Here is a 22,169-nt window from a genome sequence, read left to right as displayed (position 1 = left end):
TAGCATGGGAAGCAGCTGATGAAGAGTTAGCATTTTGAATTTTGGGATTACCAAAAAGGTGTTTTGGATAGACAGATACAGGACAGGACGCCAGGAATAGTCTTTTCTGGGTATCAGGAAAAGTCTTGAGTAAAAACCTTGCCCCCATTTTTCTTCTGGGACAGGTTGAATAGCACTGATGCTTAGAAGAGAGAGAACCTGCTTTTGAGCCTCTGCCCACTGACTTGGGGTTGGGTAAGGAGTGGAAGTGGAATCTGTATCCTTGGGAAACTATATTTAAAACCCATTTGTCTTGGGTAATGAGCTCCCAGTTTTTTGCATACAGGGTGATCTTTCCCCCTAAAGGAACAGTCAGTTGAGCAGGGCTTGAAAGGTTTAAAGTTAAGTCATTGTGACAGTTTACCACAGGGGGTGTATTACTACTTCCAGCTTTGGAAGTGGGAGCCCCTCCACTGCTTAGGCCTGTGAGTACCTTGAGACTGAAGCCTGGGTGGCCTGCTGGTTCTGGGTTTGGACTGAGAAGGCCTGGAAGAGGCAGGAAAGGACCAATTCTTAGAAGGCCAGTGCCTACTAAATCTGGGAGGCTGTACTTGCAGGAAATCTTTAACAGTTTGCATAGATTTAGCTTTTTCCTCCATATTTTTAAGTACTTCTGCTTTGTTGCCAAACAGGCGGTCTTGGTTTAAGGGAGTATCCAGTAATTTAGCTTTAACATGATCTGGCAAAGTTTGCTCCTTAAGCCAAGTGTGCCTTCTCAGTACAGACCCAGTGACAGCAGCCATGCAAGATGCCTCTAATGAATCAAAACCACATTGCAAAGTACGTTTTCCAACTTGTTCAGCAGAATGCATTAAATCCTGTAATTCTTTATTTTCAGCACAGTCAGGAATCAATATCATTTTCTGTTTAAGAAATCCAATAATATGCTGCTGACACCTTAACATATGAAATTGGCAGTTTAAGGCCCTAATGGACAAAGTTGCAAAAGTGTAAACCTTCTTACCCCATCTGTCCAGGTCCCTGGAATCTTTATCAGAGGGGATAGGGTTTTTTGACAGTAGTAGCCTTAATGCCTTTGGGTCCCTGTGAAATGGTCTCAGGATCCGCAGTATGATTCTTAAAGAGGAACTTGTGAGAGTCAGGTACTCTGTAATACCAGTCAGGTTTTCTGGGAGCTGGGGGTAAAGTGTCAGGGGCCAGGCTAGATTCCAAGAAGGCATCATCTACAATGTCCAGTACAAGAGGGATAGCTAAAGGCCTGTGTTGAGGTAGGAGTAAGAATTCCCTAAGCCTCTTTTTGGAGTCAGAGTAATCCTGGCTTTCCCAGTAGAAATGCTCCATAAGTGTAAGCAAAGTTTCAACAAAAGAGAAATCTTCTGGAGGGGAAGCAGAGGGAATGGAGTTCTCTGCATTAGAATCCTCATTGGTAGATAAGGGGAACTCTTGGTCATCGGAAAAAAACAGAAATTTCAGAATCCTGATCAGAAGAATCAGAAGGAAAATCAGTTCTAGGTCTCTTAGAGGGAGAAGGGTGGCTTCACCTGATTAGAGTAATAAGGTCTTCAGCTATTCTTATCATTTGTTTTTCAGGCATAGGGGCCTGACCATGCCATCTGGGCGTCTGTTTTCTAGTAGTGGATCGAGATTTAGGCCTTGAAGAAGATGGCATCGGTTTAATATGCAAGTCAGTACGCCTGAATAACCCTCGGAAGCCGGTGCCTGCACAGCGGATCTGGACCCATCCAAGGTAGAGACATCCGCAGGATCCACAGTCGAAGAAGCATCTCGCGGCATACCGGACTCCGAATGGGTCTCAGTAGAGGCCTGCGAATCTTAAGTAGCGGGTATCAAGGGGCTGCAAAAGTGCCTCACTTAGTACTGGCAAGCGGGCTCCTAGCTTAAAGGAAGCATCGTCGGCAGCTTTGGACCCATGTGGCCTGTCTCTGTCTTTATCTTTGCGTTTTTATTTAATGCTGGTAGTTGGGTGGCTTAGCGTAGCCATTTCTGGATAATTGAACCAAGTACAAAATATTTAGATGCGAAAATGAACCGACGACGAATAGTTCGAGGTTTGAATAAGGCACAAAACCGACAGCAAGGGATGTCATGGTCTGGGCCTAAGCAAGGAATGCAGTACGAATGAAAATCTTTATGAGGTATTTGCTTTCCACAAGAAATACAACTGTTAACTTACTGACATCGGTTTAGAGCAAGAAAAAGTTTCGCCAATGGGGTACTTAGCTTTGTTGAAGACTTCGGATCTGAAACTCGAAAATGAAAATTTCAGGAGTTGGCTGACTGGCACTTGCGAACTGCTTCTGCTTCGGGCACCGCATAGCAAGAAAGACTGATGTAATGGCGTCAGCTGCATGCTTTATACCCTTGATGACCTGATGTCATGGAAGATGACACAGCAACTGATGCAGGACTCAAGACTTTGATAATAAGGCCGACTGAGGGCTACCTGCAAGCAGATAAAGTACAGTTGTGTACTTACCATAAATGCAGATGTTCGAGTGTATTCACTGCTGCAGTCATTACAATTGGGTTATCCTGCTGGCAGGCTACCTGCAGTCGGCCTGAATTCCAAAGTCTAGGTCCGGCGTCGGTTGCTGTCGCATCCTCCCTGACGTCAGTACGCCAGGGGGTATAAAAGATGCAGCCAACGCCATTTTCTTCAGTTTTTCTTGCCACAGATGTCAGGTGCCCCCAAAAGGGTAGGCTAAAAATATGTCAATAAAGCATGCATGCACCAAGGTAAATGTTTCCTTCATCTACAAGCAAATACACCACATAGGTTGTATAGAATAGAGAAGTACAGATAAGTTCCAGCAAGGATAAGGGGGATGGTGGGAGGGTAACCTGGACTGCAACAGTGAATACACTTGAACATCTACATTTATGGTAAGTACACAACTGTACTATGTTCATCGTGTTTCACTGTTGCAGTCATTACAATTGGGTTGAATCCCAAAGCTAAGGTTGGGAGGTTGGAGCTAAATAGGATTAGGAGCGGCTATGAGGCCCTGCAGAACTGCAGTGGCAAAGCCTGCCCTGGATTTAGAGTAGAGTGGTAAGTGACAGTGCTTTGTAAAAGTGTGCACTGAACTCCAGGTTGCAGCCTCTAAAATGTCTTTGGTTGGTACTCCTCGGAGGAAGGCTGCTGAAGTGGCTGCTGCTCTGGTTGAATGTGGCCTAATGCCCTTAGGCACTGATTTGCCATGTTGTGAATAGCAGAAATGAATGCAGTGGCCTATCCACTTTGAAATAGTCTGCTTTGAGATGGCCTTTCCTTGTGATCCTGCGGCACATGCCACTAGTAACTGCTTAGTCTTTCTGAAAGCTTTGGTTCTGTCCAAGTAGAAGAGCAGCTGTCTGTGTATGTCCAAAGAATGCAGAAGTCTCTCACCCTTATTCTGTGGGTTTGGGTAAAAGGTAGGCAAACGAATAGTTTGGTTAAGGGCCACACTGGACACTACCTTAGGCATAAATGTCGGGTTTGTCCTCAGAGAAACCCTATCTGGATGGAAAATGATAAAATGTTCCACAGCCATGAGTGCCTGTAGCTCTGGGACTCGTCTTGCAGAGGTTATTGCTAGGAGCAGAGCTGTTTTCCATGATAAATATTTTATATAGGCTGCAGCGGCTGGCTCAAAAGGAGGCAGGGTGAGTTTTTCCAAGACATAATTGAGGTCCCATGCAGGTATTGGTGATCTCCTTGCCAAGCACAGAATCTCTTCAATTTTTCAGCATAAGATTTTCTGGTACTAGCGCCATTCCATCACCGCTTTAGAGAGAGGTGTGTTTTGAATGACTACATTATCCACCATGCTGCCAGATTTAAGGTCTTGAGTTGGCTGTGCAGGATCTGATTGTTGTGTTGGGACAGTAAATGAGGAATTTGAGGTAATGTCCAGGCTGGGTATTGAGACAAGTTCCTTAGGATTGGGTACAAGTGCTGGCGGGGCCAGTCTGGGGCAATCAGTATCATTTTTGGCTTCTCTTGTCTGACTTTAAGAAGTACCTTGGGGAGGAGAGGCAGTGGAGGAAAGGCATATACTGTTAAGTTTTTCCAGCTGAAAGACAAAGCATCCACTTTCCATGCTTGCTTGTGCTAAGTCCTTGTGCAGAATCTCTGTAGTTGGCAGTTGTGAGGGGAGGCAAAAAGATCTATGTCCAGGCATCCCCAATTCCTTGTTATCATGCTGAAGACTTGTGGATCCAATTTCCACTTGTGGGAATCCATGAGGTTTCTGCTTAGTTCGTCTGCCAGAGTATTTATCGTTCCTGGCAGGAATTGTGCCTGCAGATGTACTTGGTAAGTCAATGCTGTGTCCCACAAAGTCATGGCTAGTCTGCATAGGGGGTAGGAATGAGTGCCTCCCTGCTTGTTTATGTACCACATGACTGTAGTATTGTCCGTCTTTATCAGTAGTTGTCCCGGATGAAGTAGATCCTTGAAGGCTGTCAGGGCATTCTGAACAGCTAGCATCTCTTTTTGGTTGATATGTAGATGCATTTGGCTTGCGGACCATGTGCCCTGAATACATCTTCCTGCCATGTGGGCCCCCCAGGCATAACCTGATGCATCTGAGGTTAATATCTGCCTGGCTGTGGGTAAAGTGAATGGCTGCCCCTTGTTGTGGTGACAGGCCTTTGCCCACCATCGAAACCCCTGTTGCAGGCAGGGAATGAGGGTAATTATTGCTTCCAGGCTGTGGCAATGTTGAGTCCACACACTTTTTAGATACCATTCAAGTTTCCTCATATGCAGTCTTGCATATGGAATTAGCAGAATGCAGGATGCCATGAAGCCCAAAGCCTGCAGTATTTTTCTTGCAGATAACTGGGTCTTTGTTGCCAACATTTTGAAATAAGTAGTCAGTTGTCTTTGTTTGTCTGGTGTGAGATAAGCCATCTGGGCAGCTGTATTTAAGCTTGCACCCAGGAATATTATCTCGAGAGGGTACTAGTTTTGATTTCTTTTCGTTTACTGTGTACCCTAGGCATGTTAGTAATCCTTTTACAAATGCCAGATGCTGTAGTAGAATGTCTTTGTTCTCTGCTTGAATAAGGCAATCGTCCAAGTAAGGATATATTTGTATTCCTCTTTGTCTGCAAAATGCAATTACTGGAGCCAGGCATTTTGTGAAGACCCTGGGTGCAGTAGATAAGCCAAAGGGCAGGGCAGAGAATTGGTAATGCATTGAGCCAGCTATGAATCTGAGGTATCTTCTGCATGATTGTCTGATTGGGACATGCAGGTATGCCTCTTTTAGGTCTAAAGTCACAAGCCAAGCCTTCTTGCCCAGCATGGTCAGAAGCTGCTGCAGAGTCAACATTATGAATCTTGGAATATCCAGATATGTGTTTAGAATAGATAGGTCCAGTATTGGTCTCCAGGCTTTGTCCTTTCTGGGCACCAAGAACAGTCTTGAGTAAAATCCTTGTCCCTGCTCTTGCTGTGGTACTTGCTGAATTGGCCCTCATGTCCATGAGGGATGACACTTGCTTTTGTGCCTCCGCCCATTGATTTTTTGGCAGGTCTGGCAAACCGTTTGCCCTTGGCAGGGTGTGAAAGTGAAACCTGTAGCCTTGTGACACTATATTCCAAGACCCATTTGTCCTGAGTTATTACGTGCCAATTTTGAGAAAAAAGTGCTAGTTTTCCCCCTAAAGGTGCTGCCAGAAGATAAGTGCTTGGTGCAGGCCGGGGGGAAGTCATTGGGACTGTTTCCTGTATGGCTGTGATTTGTCTTCTCTGCTTTTGGAGGTAGAAGTACCCCATTGTTTAGACTTGTATGAGCCTTGGGGCTGGGATCTGCCTCTAGGGCATCTGTATCTGCCTCTTTGTGGCCTGTCTGACACTGGAAAGGACCAATTCTTTGTAGGCCAGTGCCTGCTAAATTTTGGAAGCTGTACCTGCAAGAAATCCTTGACTGTTTGCATAGATTTAGCTTTGTCCTCCATTTTCTTCAACACCTCTTCTGCTTTAACACCAAACAAGGTATCATGCTGTAATGGGGCATCTAATAATTTTGCTTTAACATGATCAGGCAGATTCTGTTCCTTTAACCAAGCATGCCTCCTAATGACAGAACCCGTAACAGCGGCCCTGCAGGAGGCCTCCAGAGAATCAAAACCACATTGCAAAGTATGCTTTCCCACTTGTTCAGCTGCATGCAATAAATCCTGCATTTCTGTACAATCAGAATTTATCACCATTTTCTGTTTAAGCAGTGACATAATATATTGCTGATATTTAAGCATATGAAACTGACAATTTAAAGCCCTTATAGCCAAGGTAGCAGAAGTGTAAATCTTTTTTCCCCATCTGTCCAGTGCCCTAGAATCCCTGTCAGAGGGGGTAGGGTTTTTTTTTGCAGTGGAAGCCTTGACCCCTGTGGGACCCTAAGGGATAGTTTCTGGGTCAGCAGCAGGGTTCTTAAAAAGAAATTTATGTGAATCAGGAACCCTGTAGTATCTGTCTGGCTTAACAGGAGCCAGAGGTAGAGAGTCAGGAGTCAGACTGGACTCTGAAAATACATCTACAATGTCCAACACAGGTGGAATAGCAAGGGGCCTGTGCTGAGGTAGTAAAAGGAAGTTGCTGAACCTTTTCATAGATTCTGAATAATCTTGGCTCTCCCAGTGGAAATGCTCCCTCGTGGTATGCAGAGTTTCCCCAAAAGAATAATCCTTAGGAGGAGAGGCTGAAGGGATAGATTCTTCAGCATCAGAATCCTCATAGGGAGGAAGACAGTATTCCTGATCAGAAGAGGAATCCGAAGAAATGGAAACCTGATCTGAAGATTCATATTCTGTCTCTTGCCTAGGCCTCTTAGGAGGGGGATGGGAACCCCTGATCAAAGTAATTAGGTCTTCAGCCATTTTGAGCATCTGTTTTTTAGGCATGGAGGCCTGTCCATGGGGCTGTTGTACTTGTTTCTTTGTCTTTAGAGGTGCTTTAGTCTTTGCCTTTGAAGCTGAAGTCGTTTTAACATATAACTGTGTAGGCCTGAAAACACCCTCAGAAGCCGATGCCTGCTCAACGGCTCCAGACCCATCTGAGGGAATAGTTTCTGAGTTTCCAATACCGTGAGTTTCCAGCGGCCTAGTCGGCTCCACGTGGGAGTCGGAAGCGGCCTGCGGCTCTAAAGTAGCGGGCGTCAGGGGCTGCGAAAGCGCCTCACTGAGAACCGGCGACTGGCTTAGAAGAAGCCTCGTTGTCAGTTTTGGACCTCGGATGCCTGTCCTTTTCTTTGCGTTTCTTTTGAATTGGGGTAGTCGGATGGCTATCCAACGACATCATGTAATTAAATCTTCTGCCAAAATAGTGAAATGCAAAATCGCATCGACACTTAGTGCGTTAGTTAAATCTAGCACAAAACCGACAATTAGCAACATCGTGGTCAGGGCCTAGGCAAGGAATACAGTAAGAATGGAAGTCCTTTTGAGGTATTTGCTTCCCACAAAAAATACAACAACTTTTTCTGACATCAGTCTGGAGCAAGAAAAAAGTTTCCCCAATGGGGTACTTAGCTTTTAATGAAGACTTCGGATCTGAAATTCGAACATGAAAATCTCAGGAGTCGGCCGACCGGCAATTGCGAACTGTTTTGCTTCGGGCACCGCACGGCAAGAAAGACTGAAGAAAATGGCGTCGGCTGCATCTTTTATACCCCTGGCGCACTGACGTCACGGAGGAGGCGACAGCAACCGATGCCGGACCTAGACTTTGGAATTCAGGCTGACTGCGGGTAGCCTGCCAGCAGGATAACCCAACTGTAATAACTGCAACAGTGAAACACGATGAACATCCCAAATGTAATGGCTGCAACAGTGAAACACGAAGAACATCAATATCTTTTCCACTTGTCAGCATAGGATTTTCTTGTACTGGGTCATCTGGCTTCACGTATGACAACCAGTACCTGTTTGCTTAGGTTGGCCACTGCAGGAGAAGTCAAGGAATAAGCCAGGCTGCAAGGTGCAGGGTCTGCAATTGTGGATGCAAGAACTGCCCCTCCTGCTGAGTAAGGGGATTTGGGATCTGGGGGAGATGTCATGGAGTCAACAGGGACAGACTGCACAGTAGTGGTACCAGTGTTGACGTGGCCAGTCTGGGGCAATCAGGATTGCCCTTGGTCTTTCCTCCCTTATAATGAGTAATATACTTGTAAGAAGAGATAGAGGGGGAAATGCATAGATTGAGAAGTTTGTCCACTGGAAGGATAGGGCATCCACTTTCCAGGCCTTGCTGTGAAGTTCCCTGGTGCAGAATTTGCTGAGCTGGTGATGGTAGGGGGCGGCAAATAGGTCCACCTTCAGGGTACCCCATTTCTGGGTTACAAGACTGAAGGTGTTGTAGTTTGCCACTCATGTGGGTCTAGAAGATTTCTGCGCAAGTTGTCTGCCAGAGAGTTTTGGTTGCCTGGCAGGAATTGAGCTTGGAGGTGAATATGCATGGCTGAGGCAGTGTTCTACAGGGTTATGGCTAGCCAGCAGAATGGGTAAGAGTGGGATCCCCCCCTGCTTGTTGATGTACCACATCACTGTGGTGTGATCGGTTCTGATTAGTAGAGGCCCCGGAGAGAGTAGGAATCTGAAACAGCTAGCATCTCTTTTTGGTTGATGTGCAGATGAATTTGATTAGGGCTCCAGTGGCTCTGAATGCACCTGCCATCCAGATGTGCACCCCAGGCATAGTCTGATGCATCTGTGGTTAGGGACTGGGAGGTGTGGGGTTGTATAAAGGGAAGCCCCTTGTTGTGGTTGCATGCTGCTGCCCACCAAAGGAACTCTATCCTTAGACAAGGTATCATAGGTATGACAGTTTCCAGGTCCTGAGAATGTTGCCACCAAAGACTTTTTAAGTACGACTGAAGATTCCTCATATGCAGTCTGGCATATGGAATTAGTAGAATGCAGGTAGCCATAAACCCCAGAGCTTGCAGGATTTTCCTTGCAGACAGCTGGGTTCTGGTGGCCATTTGAGAGAAGTAACCTGTCAGATAGGCTTGTTTTTCTGGAGTAAGGAATGCCATCTGAGATGCTGTGTCTAAGCTTGCTCCCAGGAATACAATTTTTTGACTGGAGACTAGTTTGGATTTCTTTTTGTTGACAGTGTACCCCAGGGAGGTTAGAAGGTCCTTTACAAATGTCAGGTGCTGCAACAACTTTTCCTGGCCGTCTGCCTGAATCAGGCAATTGTCCAAGTAGGAGTAAATTTGAAAATTTCTCTGTCTGCAATAGGCAATGGCTGCAGCCAAGCATTTTGTGAAAACTCTGGGAGCAGTGGATAAGCCAAAGGGAAGTGCAGAGAACTGATAATGCACAGATCTCCTGCCTTGAAACGTAGATATTTCCTGCAGGAGTCCCTGATTGGGATTTGCAGATAGGCCTCCTTTAGGTCTAGGATGGCTAACTAGGCACCTTTGGACAGCATAAGGAGAAACTGCTGTAGGGTGAGCATTTTGAATTTTGGTACCACCAGGAAGGTGTTTAGAATGGATGGATCTAAGATTGGGTGCCAGGTGCCCTCTTTCTGGGTACCAGGAAAAGTCTGGAATAAAAACCATGGCTTATCTGTTCTGCAGGAGCAGGCTGAATTGCCCTTATGGAGAACAGGGACTGAACTTGGTTTTGTGCCTCTGCCCACTGTTTTGGAGGAAGGTCTGGGAACCCTTTTGGGGTTGGCAGCATGTGGAAATAAAATTTGTACCCCTGGGTACTATATTGAGGACCCATCGATCAATGGTGATGGAGGTCCAGTTTTTTGCATGGTGGGCAAGTTTTCCACCTAGGGGGCATGGGCAATTGGGCAGAGGTGAGTGGAGGAGTTGAGAAGCCATTGTGAATTCTTTCAATAAGGGGGTGGCTTAGCACTCCCTGTTTTAGAAGTGAAGGCATTCCATTGCTTAGATCTCTGCATACCCTGAGACTGTAGTCTGGGGGGTCTGTTTCCCCTAGGTCTAGTCTGAGGTGGCTTTGAGGGGGCTGGAAAGGAACAATGTTTTGAGGGGCAATGCCTACTGAATCTTGGAGGCTGCACTTGCAAAAAGTATTTGACTGTCTGCACAGACTGAGCTTTTCCTTCCATTTTTTTTTAAAACCTCTTCTGCTTTGGTGCCAAACTTATTGTCTTTGTTCAGAAGTGCGTCCAATAATTTTGATTTGACATGGTCTGGCAAGGTCTGCTCCTTAAGCCAGGCATGCCTTCCAAGTACAGAACCTGCGACTGCTGCCCTGCAAGATGCTTCTATGGAGTCAAACCCACATTGCAGGGTATACGTGCCGACTTGTCATACAGAATGCATAAGTTCCAATAATTCTTTATTTTCTGCACAGCCAGGGAAGGTAGATAATTTTTGCTTAAGTTCTACAGTATGTTGCTGGTAATTCAGCATGTGGAACTGACAATTTAATGCTCTAATGGCAAGAGCTGCAGAGGTGTATACTTTTTTATCCCATCTGTCTAAAGCTCAGGAATCCCTGTCCGAGGAGGTGGGATTCTTAGCTGTAGTTGCTTTTATTCCATTAGGTCCTTGGGAGATGATCTGTGGGTCAGCAGTAGGATTTTTGAAGAGACATTTGTGAGAGTCAGGGACTTTGTAGTACCTGTCAGGTTTCCTGCGAGCAGGGGGTAAAGTATCAGGAGTTAGACTGGATTCCATAAAGACATCACCCACAACGTCCAGAACAGGAGGGATACCCTAAGGGTCTGTGCTGTGGTAAATCTAAAAATTCCCTGAGTCTCTTTTTGGACTGAGGATAATCATGGCATTTCCAATGGAAATGCTCTCTCAAAGTATTAGGGTTTCACCAAAAGAAAAATCCTCTGCAGGGGAGGCAGAAGGAATGGATTCCTCTGCATCTGAATCCTCATAGGCAGATAAGGACATCTTCAAATTCAGAAACCTCAGAGTTGTCGGACTCTTGGTTAGATAAAGCTGCTGGGGACAAGTCTCTTTCTTTTAGCAGGGGAAGGCTGGCTTCCCCTAATCGGCATGATAAGGTCTTCCGCCACTTTAAGCATGCAAGGAAGCAGGCTCTTGAGTTAGGGTTGTCTGTTTTTTAGGTGTAGCTCGTACTTGTGGATGAAACTCTGTAGTTTTAGAAAGAAATGAAGACGCGAAAGTCGGTTTGTCGAATATCATTTGTCGAATATCGGTAGTGCGAAGAACATCCTCAGAAGCCGGTGCCTGCACAGCGGCTCCGGACCCATCCAAGGTAGAGACATCCACAGGTTCCGCAGTCAAAGAAGAATCTCGCGGCATACAGGACTCCGAACGGGTCTCGATAATGGCCTGCGAATCCAATGAAGAGGGCATCAGGGGCTGCGAAAGTGCCTCACTGAGTACCGGCGAACTGGCGACTACCTTAACCGAAGCATCGGCGGCAGTTTTGGACTTCTGCAGTCTCTGTCTTTATCCTTGCGTTTTTTCTGAAGATCGGTAGTCGGATGGCTTACTGAAGCCATTTTGGAATACGGAGATCAAGAACGAAAGTATTTAGCTATAATAATGGCCTGACAACGTATATTCTGGGCGTTGAACAAAGCACAAAACCATCAGTAAGGTACGTCGTCTGGGCCTAAACAGGTGACGCAGTAAAGTACAGTTGTGTACACTTACCATAAATGTAGATGTTTGAGTGTATTCACTGTTGCAGTCTTTACATTTGGGTAATCTGCTGGCAGGTTGCCCTCAGTCGGCCTGATTAACAAAGTCTTGGGTCCTGCGTCGGATGCTGTCCCTTCTTCCATGACGTCAGGTCGTCAGGGATATAAAACATGCAGCCGACGCCATTACATCAGTTTTTCTTGCCCCATATGTCAGGTGCCCCCCAAATGGGGAGCAAAATATATAATTAAAAACACAAAAATATACCTCCAACCAAAAGCAAATGCACCAAAAAGGCTTTTAGGCATAGTAAAAAAGAAAGTAGAGGTATAGTAAGAGAAAAAACAGGGGGCTGGAGGGATGGTTACCAGGACTGCAACAGTGGATACACTCGAACATCTACATTTATGGTAAGTGTACACAACTGTACTATGTTCTTTGTGTTTCACTGATGCAGTCATTACATTTGGGTAGATTACCAAAGCTATGGTTGGGAGGATGGATTTATACAGCATTAGGACCAGCTATAAGGCCCTGCAAAACAGCAGTGGCAAAGCCAGCTCTGGATTTAGAGAAAATTGGTAAGTGATAATGCTTGGTGAAAGTATGAACTGAACTCCAGGAGCTTCAAGAATATCCCTGGTAGGAACACCTCTGAGAAAGGCTGCAGAAGTAGATGCAGCCCTGGTGGAATGAGATCTGATCCCCTGGGGGATAGGTTTTCCATGGTGCTTATAGCAGAAATGAATGCAATTGCTTATCCATTTAAAAATGGTTTGTTTTGAAATAGCCTTCCCCTCTGCCCCTGCAGCAAATGCTACCAGAGGTTGTTCAGATTTTCTTCGAGATTTAGTCCTGTCCAAGTAGAATCTTAGTTGTCTGTGTACATCCAATGAATGCAGAATCCGCTCCCCCTGGTTCTGTGGATTGGGAAAGAAAGTTGGCAAATGAATGGTCTGATTAAGAGCCAAACTGGATACCACTTTGGGCATGAAGGATGGATTGGTCCTGAGTGACACTCTGTCCGCATGAAAGATGATGAAAGGCTCCACTGACATAAAGGCCTGTAATTCAGATATCCTTCTAGCTGAAGTGATTGCTAAAAGGAAGGCTGTTTTCCAAGAAAGAAATTTTAAGTCTGCAGTAGCAGCTGGCTTGAAGGAAGGTAGAGTGAATTTCTCCAGTACAAAGTTAAGGTCCCAGGCAGGGGTTGGGGCTCTCATGGGTGATCTCAAGTTTTTGGCCCCTCTGAGGTGCTGCTTGAGCAGAGTATGAGAGAAGGAGGGGGGGTTCTGTGTTGTAATGAGCTGAAATGGCTGAGGCATGGATTTTAATGGAGGAAAAAGACAAGCCTTTGTGAAGCATCTCAATTAAGTACTGCAAAATCTGAGGTAAATTGGGCGCTGCTGTGCTCATCCCTTGAGACCGATTCCAGGCACAGAATCTTTTCCATTTGTCAGCATAAGATTTTTTAGTACTAGGTCTTCTCGCCTCCAAAATGACATTCATCACAGGTTTGCTGAGGGATGCTAAGGGGGAACTTAAGTGATTAGCCAAGCTGCAAGACTCAATGTTGGGAGCTGAGGGTGCAAGATTTGGTTCTCCTGTTGAGACAGTAAGGAAGGTGTCTGAGGCAGGTGCCATGGAGAAATTTGACACACTGTGCAGGAGTGGGTACCAGTGTTGGCATGGCCAGTCTGGAGTAATCAAAATCATTTTTGGTTTGTCCTGTTTGACTTTTAGCAGAACTTTGGAGAGCAGAAGCAGCGGGGGAAAGGCATAGACTGACAGGTTTTTTTAGCTGAAGGACAGAACATCCATCTTCCAAGATTTTTTGTGAGGAGTTCTTGTGCAAAATTTGTCCAACTGGTAGTTCTGGGGTGAGGCAAAAAGATCTATGTCTGGGCTCCCCCATTTGCTTGTCAACATATTGAAAATCCGTGGTTCCAGTTTTCATTCGTGTGGATCCATGAGAGTTCTGCTTAATTAGTCTGCCAGAATACTCAACTTTCCTGGCAGGAATTGAGCTTGTAGTTGTACTTGGTAGCTCAAGGTCGTGTTCCACAATGCCATGGCTTGTCTGCAGAGGGAGTAGGAATGTGTGCACCCCTGCTTGTTTAAGTACCACATAACTGTGGTGTTGTCTGTCTTTACCATTAATTGTTCTGGATGAAGGTAGTCCTTGAAGGCTGTCAGAGCACTCTGTACAGCTAGCACTTATTTTTGTAGGTGCATTTGATTTGGGCTCAGTTTGCCCTGAATGCACTTCCCTGCCAGATGAGCCCCCCACATGCACAGTCTGATGAATCTGTAGTTAGGGTTTGGGCGGCAGGGGGTGGTGTGAATGGCAGTCCCTTGTTTTGGTGGCAGGCCTCTGCCCACCAAAGGAACTCCAGGCGTAGGCAAGGTACGACAGGAATCATTGTTTCCAGGCTGTGACAATGTTGACTCTATAAACTTTTTACGTACCACTTTTCCTCCTATGCAGTCTTGCATATGGAATTAGAAAAATGCAGGAGGCCATGAACCCCAAGGCTTGCAGTATTTGTCTTGCAGACAGCAGGGTTTTTGTGGCCACCTGTTTGAAGTAGTCACCAAATGAATTTGCTTTTCTGGCGTGAGGAAAGCCATCAGGGCAGTAGCATTTAAGCTTGCACCCAGGAATGTAATTATTTGAGAGGGTACCAGTTGTGATTTATTTTCGTTTATGGTGTACCCTAGACAAGTTAGAATCATTTTTACAAACACCAGATGTTTTAAAAGTAGGGTCTGGTTTTCTGTCTGAATTAGACAATCGTCCAGATATGGATATATTTGAATATTTCTTTGCCTGCAAAATGCAATTACTGCAGCCAGGCACTTTGTGAATACCCTGCACGCAGTAGACAAGCCAAAGGGCAGTGCAGAGAACTGATAATGTAAGTAGCCTGCTTTGAAGCGTAGGTATCTTCTGCAAGACTCCCTGATTGGGATATGCAGGTAAGCCTCTTAAATCCAGAATTGCCAACCAGGCATCCTTGCCTAGCATAGGAAGTAAATGAAGAGTCAACATCTTGAATTTTGGAATGTCTGGAAAGGTGTAGACATTTCCAGAACTGGACGCCATGATTTGTCTTTTCTGAGTACCAGGAAAAGTCTGGAATAGAAACCTTGTCCCTTTTCCTCTTCTGGTACTGGGAAAGGAATACAGTAAGAATGAAAGTCCTTATGAGGTATTTGCTTTCCACAAGAAATACAATTATTTACTTTTTCTGACATCGGTCTGGAGCAAGAAAAAAGTTTCCCCAACGGGGTACTTAGCTTTATTGAAGACTTCAGATCTGAAACTCGAACACGAAAATCTCAGGAGTCGGCCGACCGGCACTTGCAAACTGCTTCTGCTTCGGGCACTGTGCGGCAAGAAAGACTGAAGAAAATGGCGTAGGCTGCTTCTTTTATACCCCTGACAACCTGACGTCAGGGAAGGGGCGACAGCAGGCCTTGGGACCCAGGACTTTGGAATTCAGTCCGACTGAGGGCAACCTGCCAGCAGGATTACCCAAATGTAATGACTGCAACAGTGAAACACGAAGAACATCTAGTGAAGAGTCAACATCTTGAATTCTGGAATGTCCAGAAAGGTGTAGACATTTCCAGAACTGGACGCCATGATTTGTCTTTTCTGAGTACCAGGAAAAGTCTGGAATACAAACCTTGTCCCTTTTCCTCTTCTGGTACTGGTTGAATAGCCCCCATGTTTAAGAGGGAAAGTACTTGTTTCTGAGCCTCTGCCCACTGATTTGGGGGCAGGTCTGGCCACCCGTTTGGAGTTGGCAACGTGTGGAAATAAAATGTGTATCCCTGGGACACTATATTTAAAACCCATTTGTGCTGGTTATAAGCTGCCAGTTTTTGCATGAAGAGAAATTTTCCCCCCCAAAGGGGTGGCTGAGAGGTAAGTGCTTGGTAATTTTAAAGGGAAATCACTGAGACTGTTTACCATAGGGTGGTGTCTTGTTTCTCCCAAATTTGGAAGTGGAAGCACCCCATTGTTTCTCCCAGATTTGGAAGTGGAAGCACCCCATTGTTTCTCCCAGATTTGGAAGTGGAAGCACCCCATTGCTTAGTTGTGAGAGTCCCTTGGGACTGAAACCTGGTGCTTTTGGTGTGTCTGGGTTTGGCTTGAGTGGATCTGGAAGGAGCTGGAAAGGACCAGTTCTTAGTAGACCAGTGCCTACTAAATCTTGGAGGTTGCACTTGTAAGAAATCTTTCACAGTTTGCATAGATTTAGCTTTATCTTCCATCTTTTCTAGAACTTCTTCAGCCTTATTGCCAGACAGTCCAGATGCAAAGGGGCATCCAACAATTTTGCTTAAACATGATCAGGCAGAGATTGCTCCTTAAGCCAAGCATGCCTTCTAAGCACAGACCCAGTAACAGCAGCCCTGCAAGAGGCCTCTAAATAATCAAAACCACATTGCAAAGTATGTTTTCCAACTTGTTCAGCTGAATGCAATAAATCCTATAAATCTTTATTTTCCACACAGTCAGAAATCAACATTTTCTGTTTAAGCAGTCCCATGATATGCTGTTGATATTTTAGCACATGAAATTGACAGTTTAAAGCCCTGATTGCCAAGGTTGCAGAAGTATAAACCTTTTTACCCCATATATCCAGTGCCCTGGAGTCTCTATCAGAAGGGGTAGGATTTTTAGCAGTAGAAGCCTTAATGCCCTTGGGCCCCTGAGAAATGGTTTCTGGGTCTGCAACATGATTTCTGAAAAGAAATTTGTGGGACTCGGGAAGCCTGTAGTATCTGTCTGGCTTACTAGGAGCCGGAGGCAGGGAATCGGGGGGCCATACTGGATTCCGAAAACACATCAACAATGTCTAGTACAGGAGGTATAGCCAAAGGCCTATGCTGAGGAAGAAGCAGCAAATCCCTAAGCCTCTTTTTGGATTCAGAAAATTCCTGACTTTCCCGGTGGAAATGCTCCCTTAAGGTATGTAAAGTTTCCCCAAAAGAAAAGTCCTCAGGGGGGAAGCAGAGGGAATGGAATCAGAATCCTCATAAGTAGGTATGGAAAAATCCAGGTCATTAGAAGAGTCAGAAGAAGCCTGTTCAGAAGAGTCATAGTCAAGCTCAGCCCTAGGCCTCCTAGAAGAGGGGGGGGGGGAGTTGACTACCCCTGATTAGAATAATTAAATCTTCAGCCATTTTGATCATTTGTTTTTTAGGCATAGGGGCCTGAACATGTGGCCTGGACATTGTTTATTTAGACATAGATCGAGATTTAGGCCTTAGTATTGAAGGTGGAGTCTGTTTAATATGCAAGTCTGTAGGCCTGAATACACCCTCAGAAGCCGGTGCCTGCACAGCGGCTCCGGACTCATCCAAGTTAGAGACATCCGCGGGTTCCATAGGTGAATCATCTCGTGGCATACAGGACTCCGAATGGGTCTCAGCAGAGGCCTGCGAATCAGAAGTAGCGGGTATCAGGGGCTGCGAAAGCATCTCACCGAGTACCGGCGAACTGGCAACTGGCTTACGAGAAGAGTCATCGGCAGTTTTGGACATCAACGGCCTGTCTCTGTCTTTTTCTTTGCATTTTTTCGGTATTCCGGTAGTCGGATGGCTAACCGACGTCATTTCTGGATAATTAAACAGAGAACCAAAATATTTAGAAGCAAAAATGTACCGACGACGGATAGTGCGCTGATTAAATAAAGCACAAAACCGAAAGCAAGGTACATCGTGGTCAGGGCCTAGGCAAGGAATACAGTACAAATGAAAATCTTTATGAGGTATTTGCTTCCCACAAGTAATGCAATTATTAACTTTTACTGACATCGGTAAGGAGCAAGAAAAAGTTTCCCCAACGGGGTACTTAGCTTTTAGTTGAAGACTTCGGTTCTGAAACTCGAAAATGAAAATTTCAGGAGTTGGCCGACCGGCACTTGCGAAAGTACAGTTATGTACACTAACCATAAATGTAGATGTTCGAGTGTATTCACTGTTGCAGTCATTACATTTGGGTAATCTGCTGGCAGGTTGCCCTCAAGTCGGCCTGAATAATAAAGTCTTGGGTCCTGCGTTGGTTGCTGTCTCCTCTTCCATGACGTCAGGTCGTCAGGGGTATAAAACATGCAGCTAACGACATTTTAAATCCGTTTTTCTTGCCCCAGATGTCAGGTGCCCCCCCAAATGGGGAGCAAAACATATATATAAATAAACTGCAAATATATAAATGCACTTTAGAAACATAAAATTTACCTTCAACTAAAAGCAAATACACCACAAAAGCTTTTGAATATAGTGAAGGAAAGAAAAGGTATAGAATGGGGGATGGCGGGTGGGTAACCTGGACTGCAACAGTGAATACACGAACATCTACATATTTATGGTAAGTGTACACAACTGTACTATGTTCTTCGTGTTTCACTGTTACAGTCATTACATTTGGGTAGAATCCCAAAGCTATGGATGGGAGGATGGAACTAAACGGCATTAGGAGCAGCTATAAGGCCCTGCAGGACTGCAGTGTCAAAGCCTGCCCTAGATTTTGAGAAGAGAGGTAAATGATAATGCTTTGTGAATGTATTAACAGAACTCCAAGTTGTAGCTTCTAGAATGTCTTTGGTTGGGACCCCTCTGAGAAAAGCTGCTGAAGTAGAGGCAGCCCTGGTGGAATGGGATCTGATCTCCTTGGGCACAGGTTTACCATGGTGCAAATAGCAGAAACAAATGCAGTGGCTTATCCATTTAGAAATAGTCTGCTTTGATATAGCTTTCCCCTCTGATCTTGCAGCAAATGCTACCAGTAGTTGCTCAGACTTTCTTAGAGATTTTGTCCTGTTTAAGTAGAATCTTAGCTGTCTGTGCACATCCAATGAATGCAGAATCCGTTCCCCCTTGTTCTGCGGAAAAAGTTGGCAGGTGAATGGTCTGGTTAAGAGCCACACTGAATACCATCTTAGGCATAAAGGAAGGGTTGATCCTGAGGGCCACCCTGTCTGGGTAGAATGTAATGAAAGGCTCCACTGCCATGAGAGCCTGTAGTTCCAAAACCCTTCTAGCTGAGGTAACCACCAAAAGAAAAACTGTCTTCCAAGATAGAAATTTTATATCCGCAGTAGCTGCTGGTTCAAAAGGAGGCAGGGTGAGTTTTTCCAGCACAAAATTGAGGTCCCATGCAGGAGTAGGTGCTCTCCGGGGAGGCCTTAATTTTTTGGCCCCTCTGAGATGCTGTTTTAGCAGTGGATGAGAAAAGAGGGGAGGCTCTGTGCTGTAATGAGCCGAGATGGCAGACGTATGGATTTTTATTGAAGAAAAAGATAGGCCCTTGTCAAGTATCTCAGTTAAGTATTGTAAAATTTGAGGAATATTGGGCCTTGCTGTGTCTATTCCTTGTGCTTGGTTCCAAGCACAGAATCTCTTCCCTTTATCAGCATAAGATTTTCTAGTACTAGGCCTTCTGGCTTCCAAAATGACATCCATCACAGGTTTACTGAGAGGTGTGGTTTAAATAATCAATTGATTAGCCATGCTGCAAGATTCGGAGTTTGGAGGTGAGTGTGCAGAATTTGATAGTTCTGCTGAGACAGTAGATGAGGTGTTTGAGGCAAGTACCACAGAGGAAGGTGCAACATATTCCTTAGAAGAGGGTACCAGTGTTGGCGAGGCCAGTCCGGAGCAATTAATCATTTTTGGTTTTTCCTGTCTGACTTTTAGTAAGACCTTGGAGAGTAGAGGCAGAGGGGGAAAGGCACAGACTGATAGGTTTTTCCAGCTGAAGGATAGAGCATCCACTTTCCATGCTTTTTTGTGATAAGTTCTTGTGCAGAATTTGTCCAACTGATAGTTTTGGGGAGAGGCAAATAGATCTATGTCTGGGCTTTCCCATTTATGTGTTAGAATGCTGAAGATTTCTGGATTCAGTTTCCATTTGTGCGGGTCCATAAGATTTCTGCTTAGATCGTCTGCCAGAGTATTTTGTTTTCCTGGCAGGAACTGAGCTTGAAGATGTATTTGTTAAGTCAAGGCTGTGTTCCACAAGGCCATTGCTAGTCTGCAAAGGGGGTAGGAATGGCTACCCCCTGCTTGTTTATGTACCACATAACTGTGGTGTTGTCCGTCTTTATCAGTAGTTGTCCTGGATGAAGTAAGTCCTTGAAGGCTGTCAGAGCATTCCGAACAGCTAGCATTTCTTTCTGTTTGATATGCAGATGCATTTGGTTTGGGCTCCATTTGCCCTGAATGCATCTCCCTGCCAGGTGGGCCCCCCAAGCATAGTCTGATGAGTCTGTAGTTAGGGTTTGGGTGGCAGGGGGTAGAGTGAATGACAGTCCCTTGTTTTGGTGACATGTCTTTGCCCACCAAAGAAACTCCTGTTGTAGGCAGGGAATGAAAGGAATCATTGTTTCCAAGCTGTGACAATGTTGACTCCATAAACCTTTTAGGTACCACTGAAGTCTCCTCATATGCAGTCTCGCATATGGAATTAGTAGAATGCAGGATGCCATGAACCCCAAAGCCTGCAGAATTTGTCTTGCAGATAACTGGGTTTTGTTGCCATTTGTTTGAAGTACGGTGTCAATTGTATTTGTTTGTCTGGCGTGAGGTAAACCATCTGGGCAGTTGTATTCAAGCTTGCACCCAGGAATGAAATTATTTGAGAGGGTACCAGTTGTGATTTCTTTTCATTTATGGTGTACCCTAGGCATGACAGAAGCCTTTGTACAAATGCCAGATGTTGAAGAAGAGTGTCCTTGTCCTCTGCCTGAATGAGACAATCATCCAGATAGGGATAAATTTGAATGTTTGTCTGCAGAATGCAATTACTGGTGCCAGGCACTTTGTAAAGACCCTGGGCACAGTAGATAAGCCAAAGGGCAGTGCGGAGAATTGGTAATGCAAAAAACCTGCTTTGAAGTGGAGGTATCTTCTGCAAGATTCCCTTATTGAGATATGCAGGTATGCTTCAAGTCTAGAGTTACTAACCAAACATTCTTGCCTAGCATAGGCAGTAGCTGTTGTAAAGTCAACATTTTGAATTTTGGAATGTCCAGGAACGTTCAGAATCGATAGGTCCAGTATTGGACGCCATGAATGGTCTTTTCTGGGTACCAGGAACAGTCTTGAATAAAATCGTTGTCCTTTTTCCTTTTCTGGCACAGGTTGAATAGCCCCCATATCCATGAGGGACATGACTTGTTTCTGGGCCTCTGCCCACTGGTTTTGTGGCAGATCCGGCCATCTGTTTGGAATTGGCAAAGTATGGAAATGAAATCTTTACCCCTGGGATACTATGTTTAATACTCACTTGTCCTGGGGGTTATTAACTGCCAATTCTGCGTATGAAGTGCTAGTTTTCCCCCCAAGGGGGCTGCCAAAAGATAAGTGCTTGGAGATGGTAGAGGGAAGTCATTGAGACTGCTTACTGTAGGGTTCTGCTTTACCACCTCCAGATTTGGAGGTGGAGGCACCCCATTGTTTTGACCTGTAAGATCCCTGTGATTGATATATGGAGCCTTTTGAGCACCTGGGTTTGCCCTGACTGGCTCTGCTGGACACAGGAAAGGACCAATTTTTAGTAGGCCAGTGCCTACCGAACCTGGGTGGCTGCACTTGCAAGAAATCTTTTACAGCTTGCATAGATTTAGCTTTGTCTTCCATTTTCTTTAATACCTCTATGCCTTATTACCAAACAGAGTATCATGCTGCAAAGGGGCATCCAACAATTTAGCTTTAACATGATCAGGCAGATTTTGCTCCTTGAGCCAGGCATGCCCTCTTATCACAGATTCAGTAAAGGCGGCCCTACAAGAGGCCTCCAAGGAATCAAAACCACATTGCAAAGTATGCTTTCCAACCTGTTCTGCTGAATGCAATAAATCCTGTAACTCTATTTTCCACACAATCAGAAATCAACATCATTTTCTGTTTCAGTAATCCCATAACATGCTGTTGATATTTAAGCATATGAAATTGGCAGTTTAAAGCCCTGACTGCCAAGGTTGCAGACGTATAAACTTTCTTACCCCATCTATCCAGCGCCCGAAGGGGTAGGATTTTTGGCTGTAAAAGCCTTTACACCCTTGGGACCCTGAGAAATAGTCTCAGGATCAGCAGCAGGATTTTTTAAAAGAAATTTGTGGGAGTCAGGAACCATGTACTATTTGTCTGGTTTACTAGGAGTCGGAGGCAGGGAATCAGGAGCCATGCTTGATTCCGAGAACGCATCATCAACAATGTCTAAAACAGGAGGTATTGCCAAAGGCCTATGCTGAGGAAGAAGGAAATCGCCAAGACTCTTTTTTGATTCAGAGAAGTCCTGACTCTCCCAGTGAGAATGTTCCCTTAAAAGTATGCAAAGTCTCTCCAAAAGAGAGATCCTCAGGAGCAGATGCAGATGGGATGGATTTCTCTGCATCAGAATCCTCATAAGGTGGGATAGAAAATTCCTGATCAGAAGAGGAATCAGAAGAAATGGAAACGTGATCTGAAGATTCATAATCAGTGCCTTGCCTAGGCTTCTTAGCAGGGGGTGGGGGTTGGGAACCC

The 22,169-nt window shown here is 45.2% G+C and overlaps 1 protein-coding gene across 1 annotated transcript in view; it reads right to left on the bottom strand.

Annotated features, from left to right (window-relative positions):
• Nucleotides 1–22,169, bottom strand: part of PRKAR1A (protein kinase cAMP-dependent type I regulatory subunit alpha) — a 1,144,729-nt gene that overhangs the window by 357,835 nt on the left and 764,725 nt on the right. The window contains exon 9 of the mRNA XM_044085123.1: nt 20,949–20,970. Coding sequence (XP_043941058.1) covers nt 20,949–20,970 — 22 coding nt within the window. The remainder of the gene's footprint in view (nt 1–20,948; nt 20,971–22,169) is intronic.

This window comes from Protopterus annectens, chromosome 10.part0 (assembly GCF_019279795.1).
Source record: "Protopterus annectens isolate FY-2018-M chromosome 10.part0, PAN1.0, whole genome shotgun sequence".
NCBI classification, from domain to species: domain Eukaryota; kingdom Metazoa; phylum Chordata; order Ceratodontiformes; family Protopteridae; genus Protopterus; species Protopterus annectens.
This window is presented reverse-complemented; position numbering and strand designations above follow the sequence as displayed.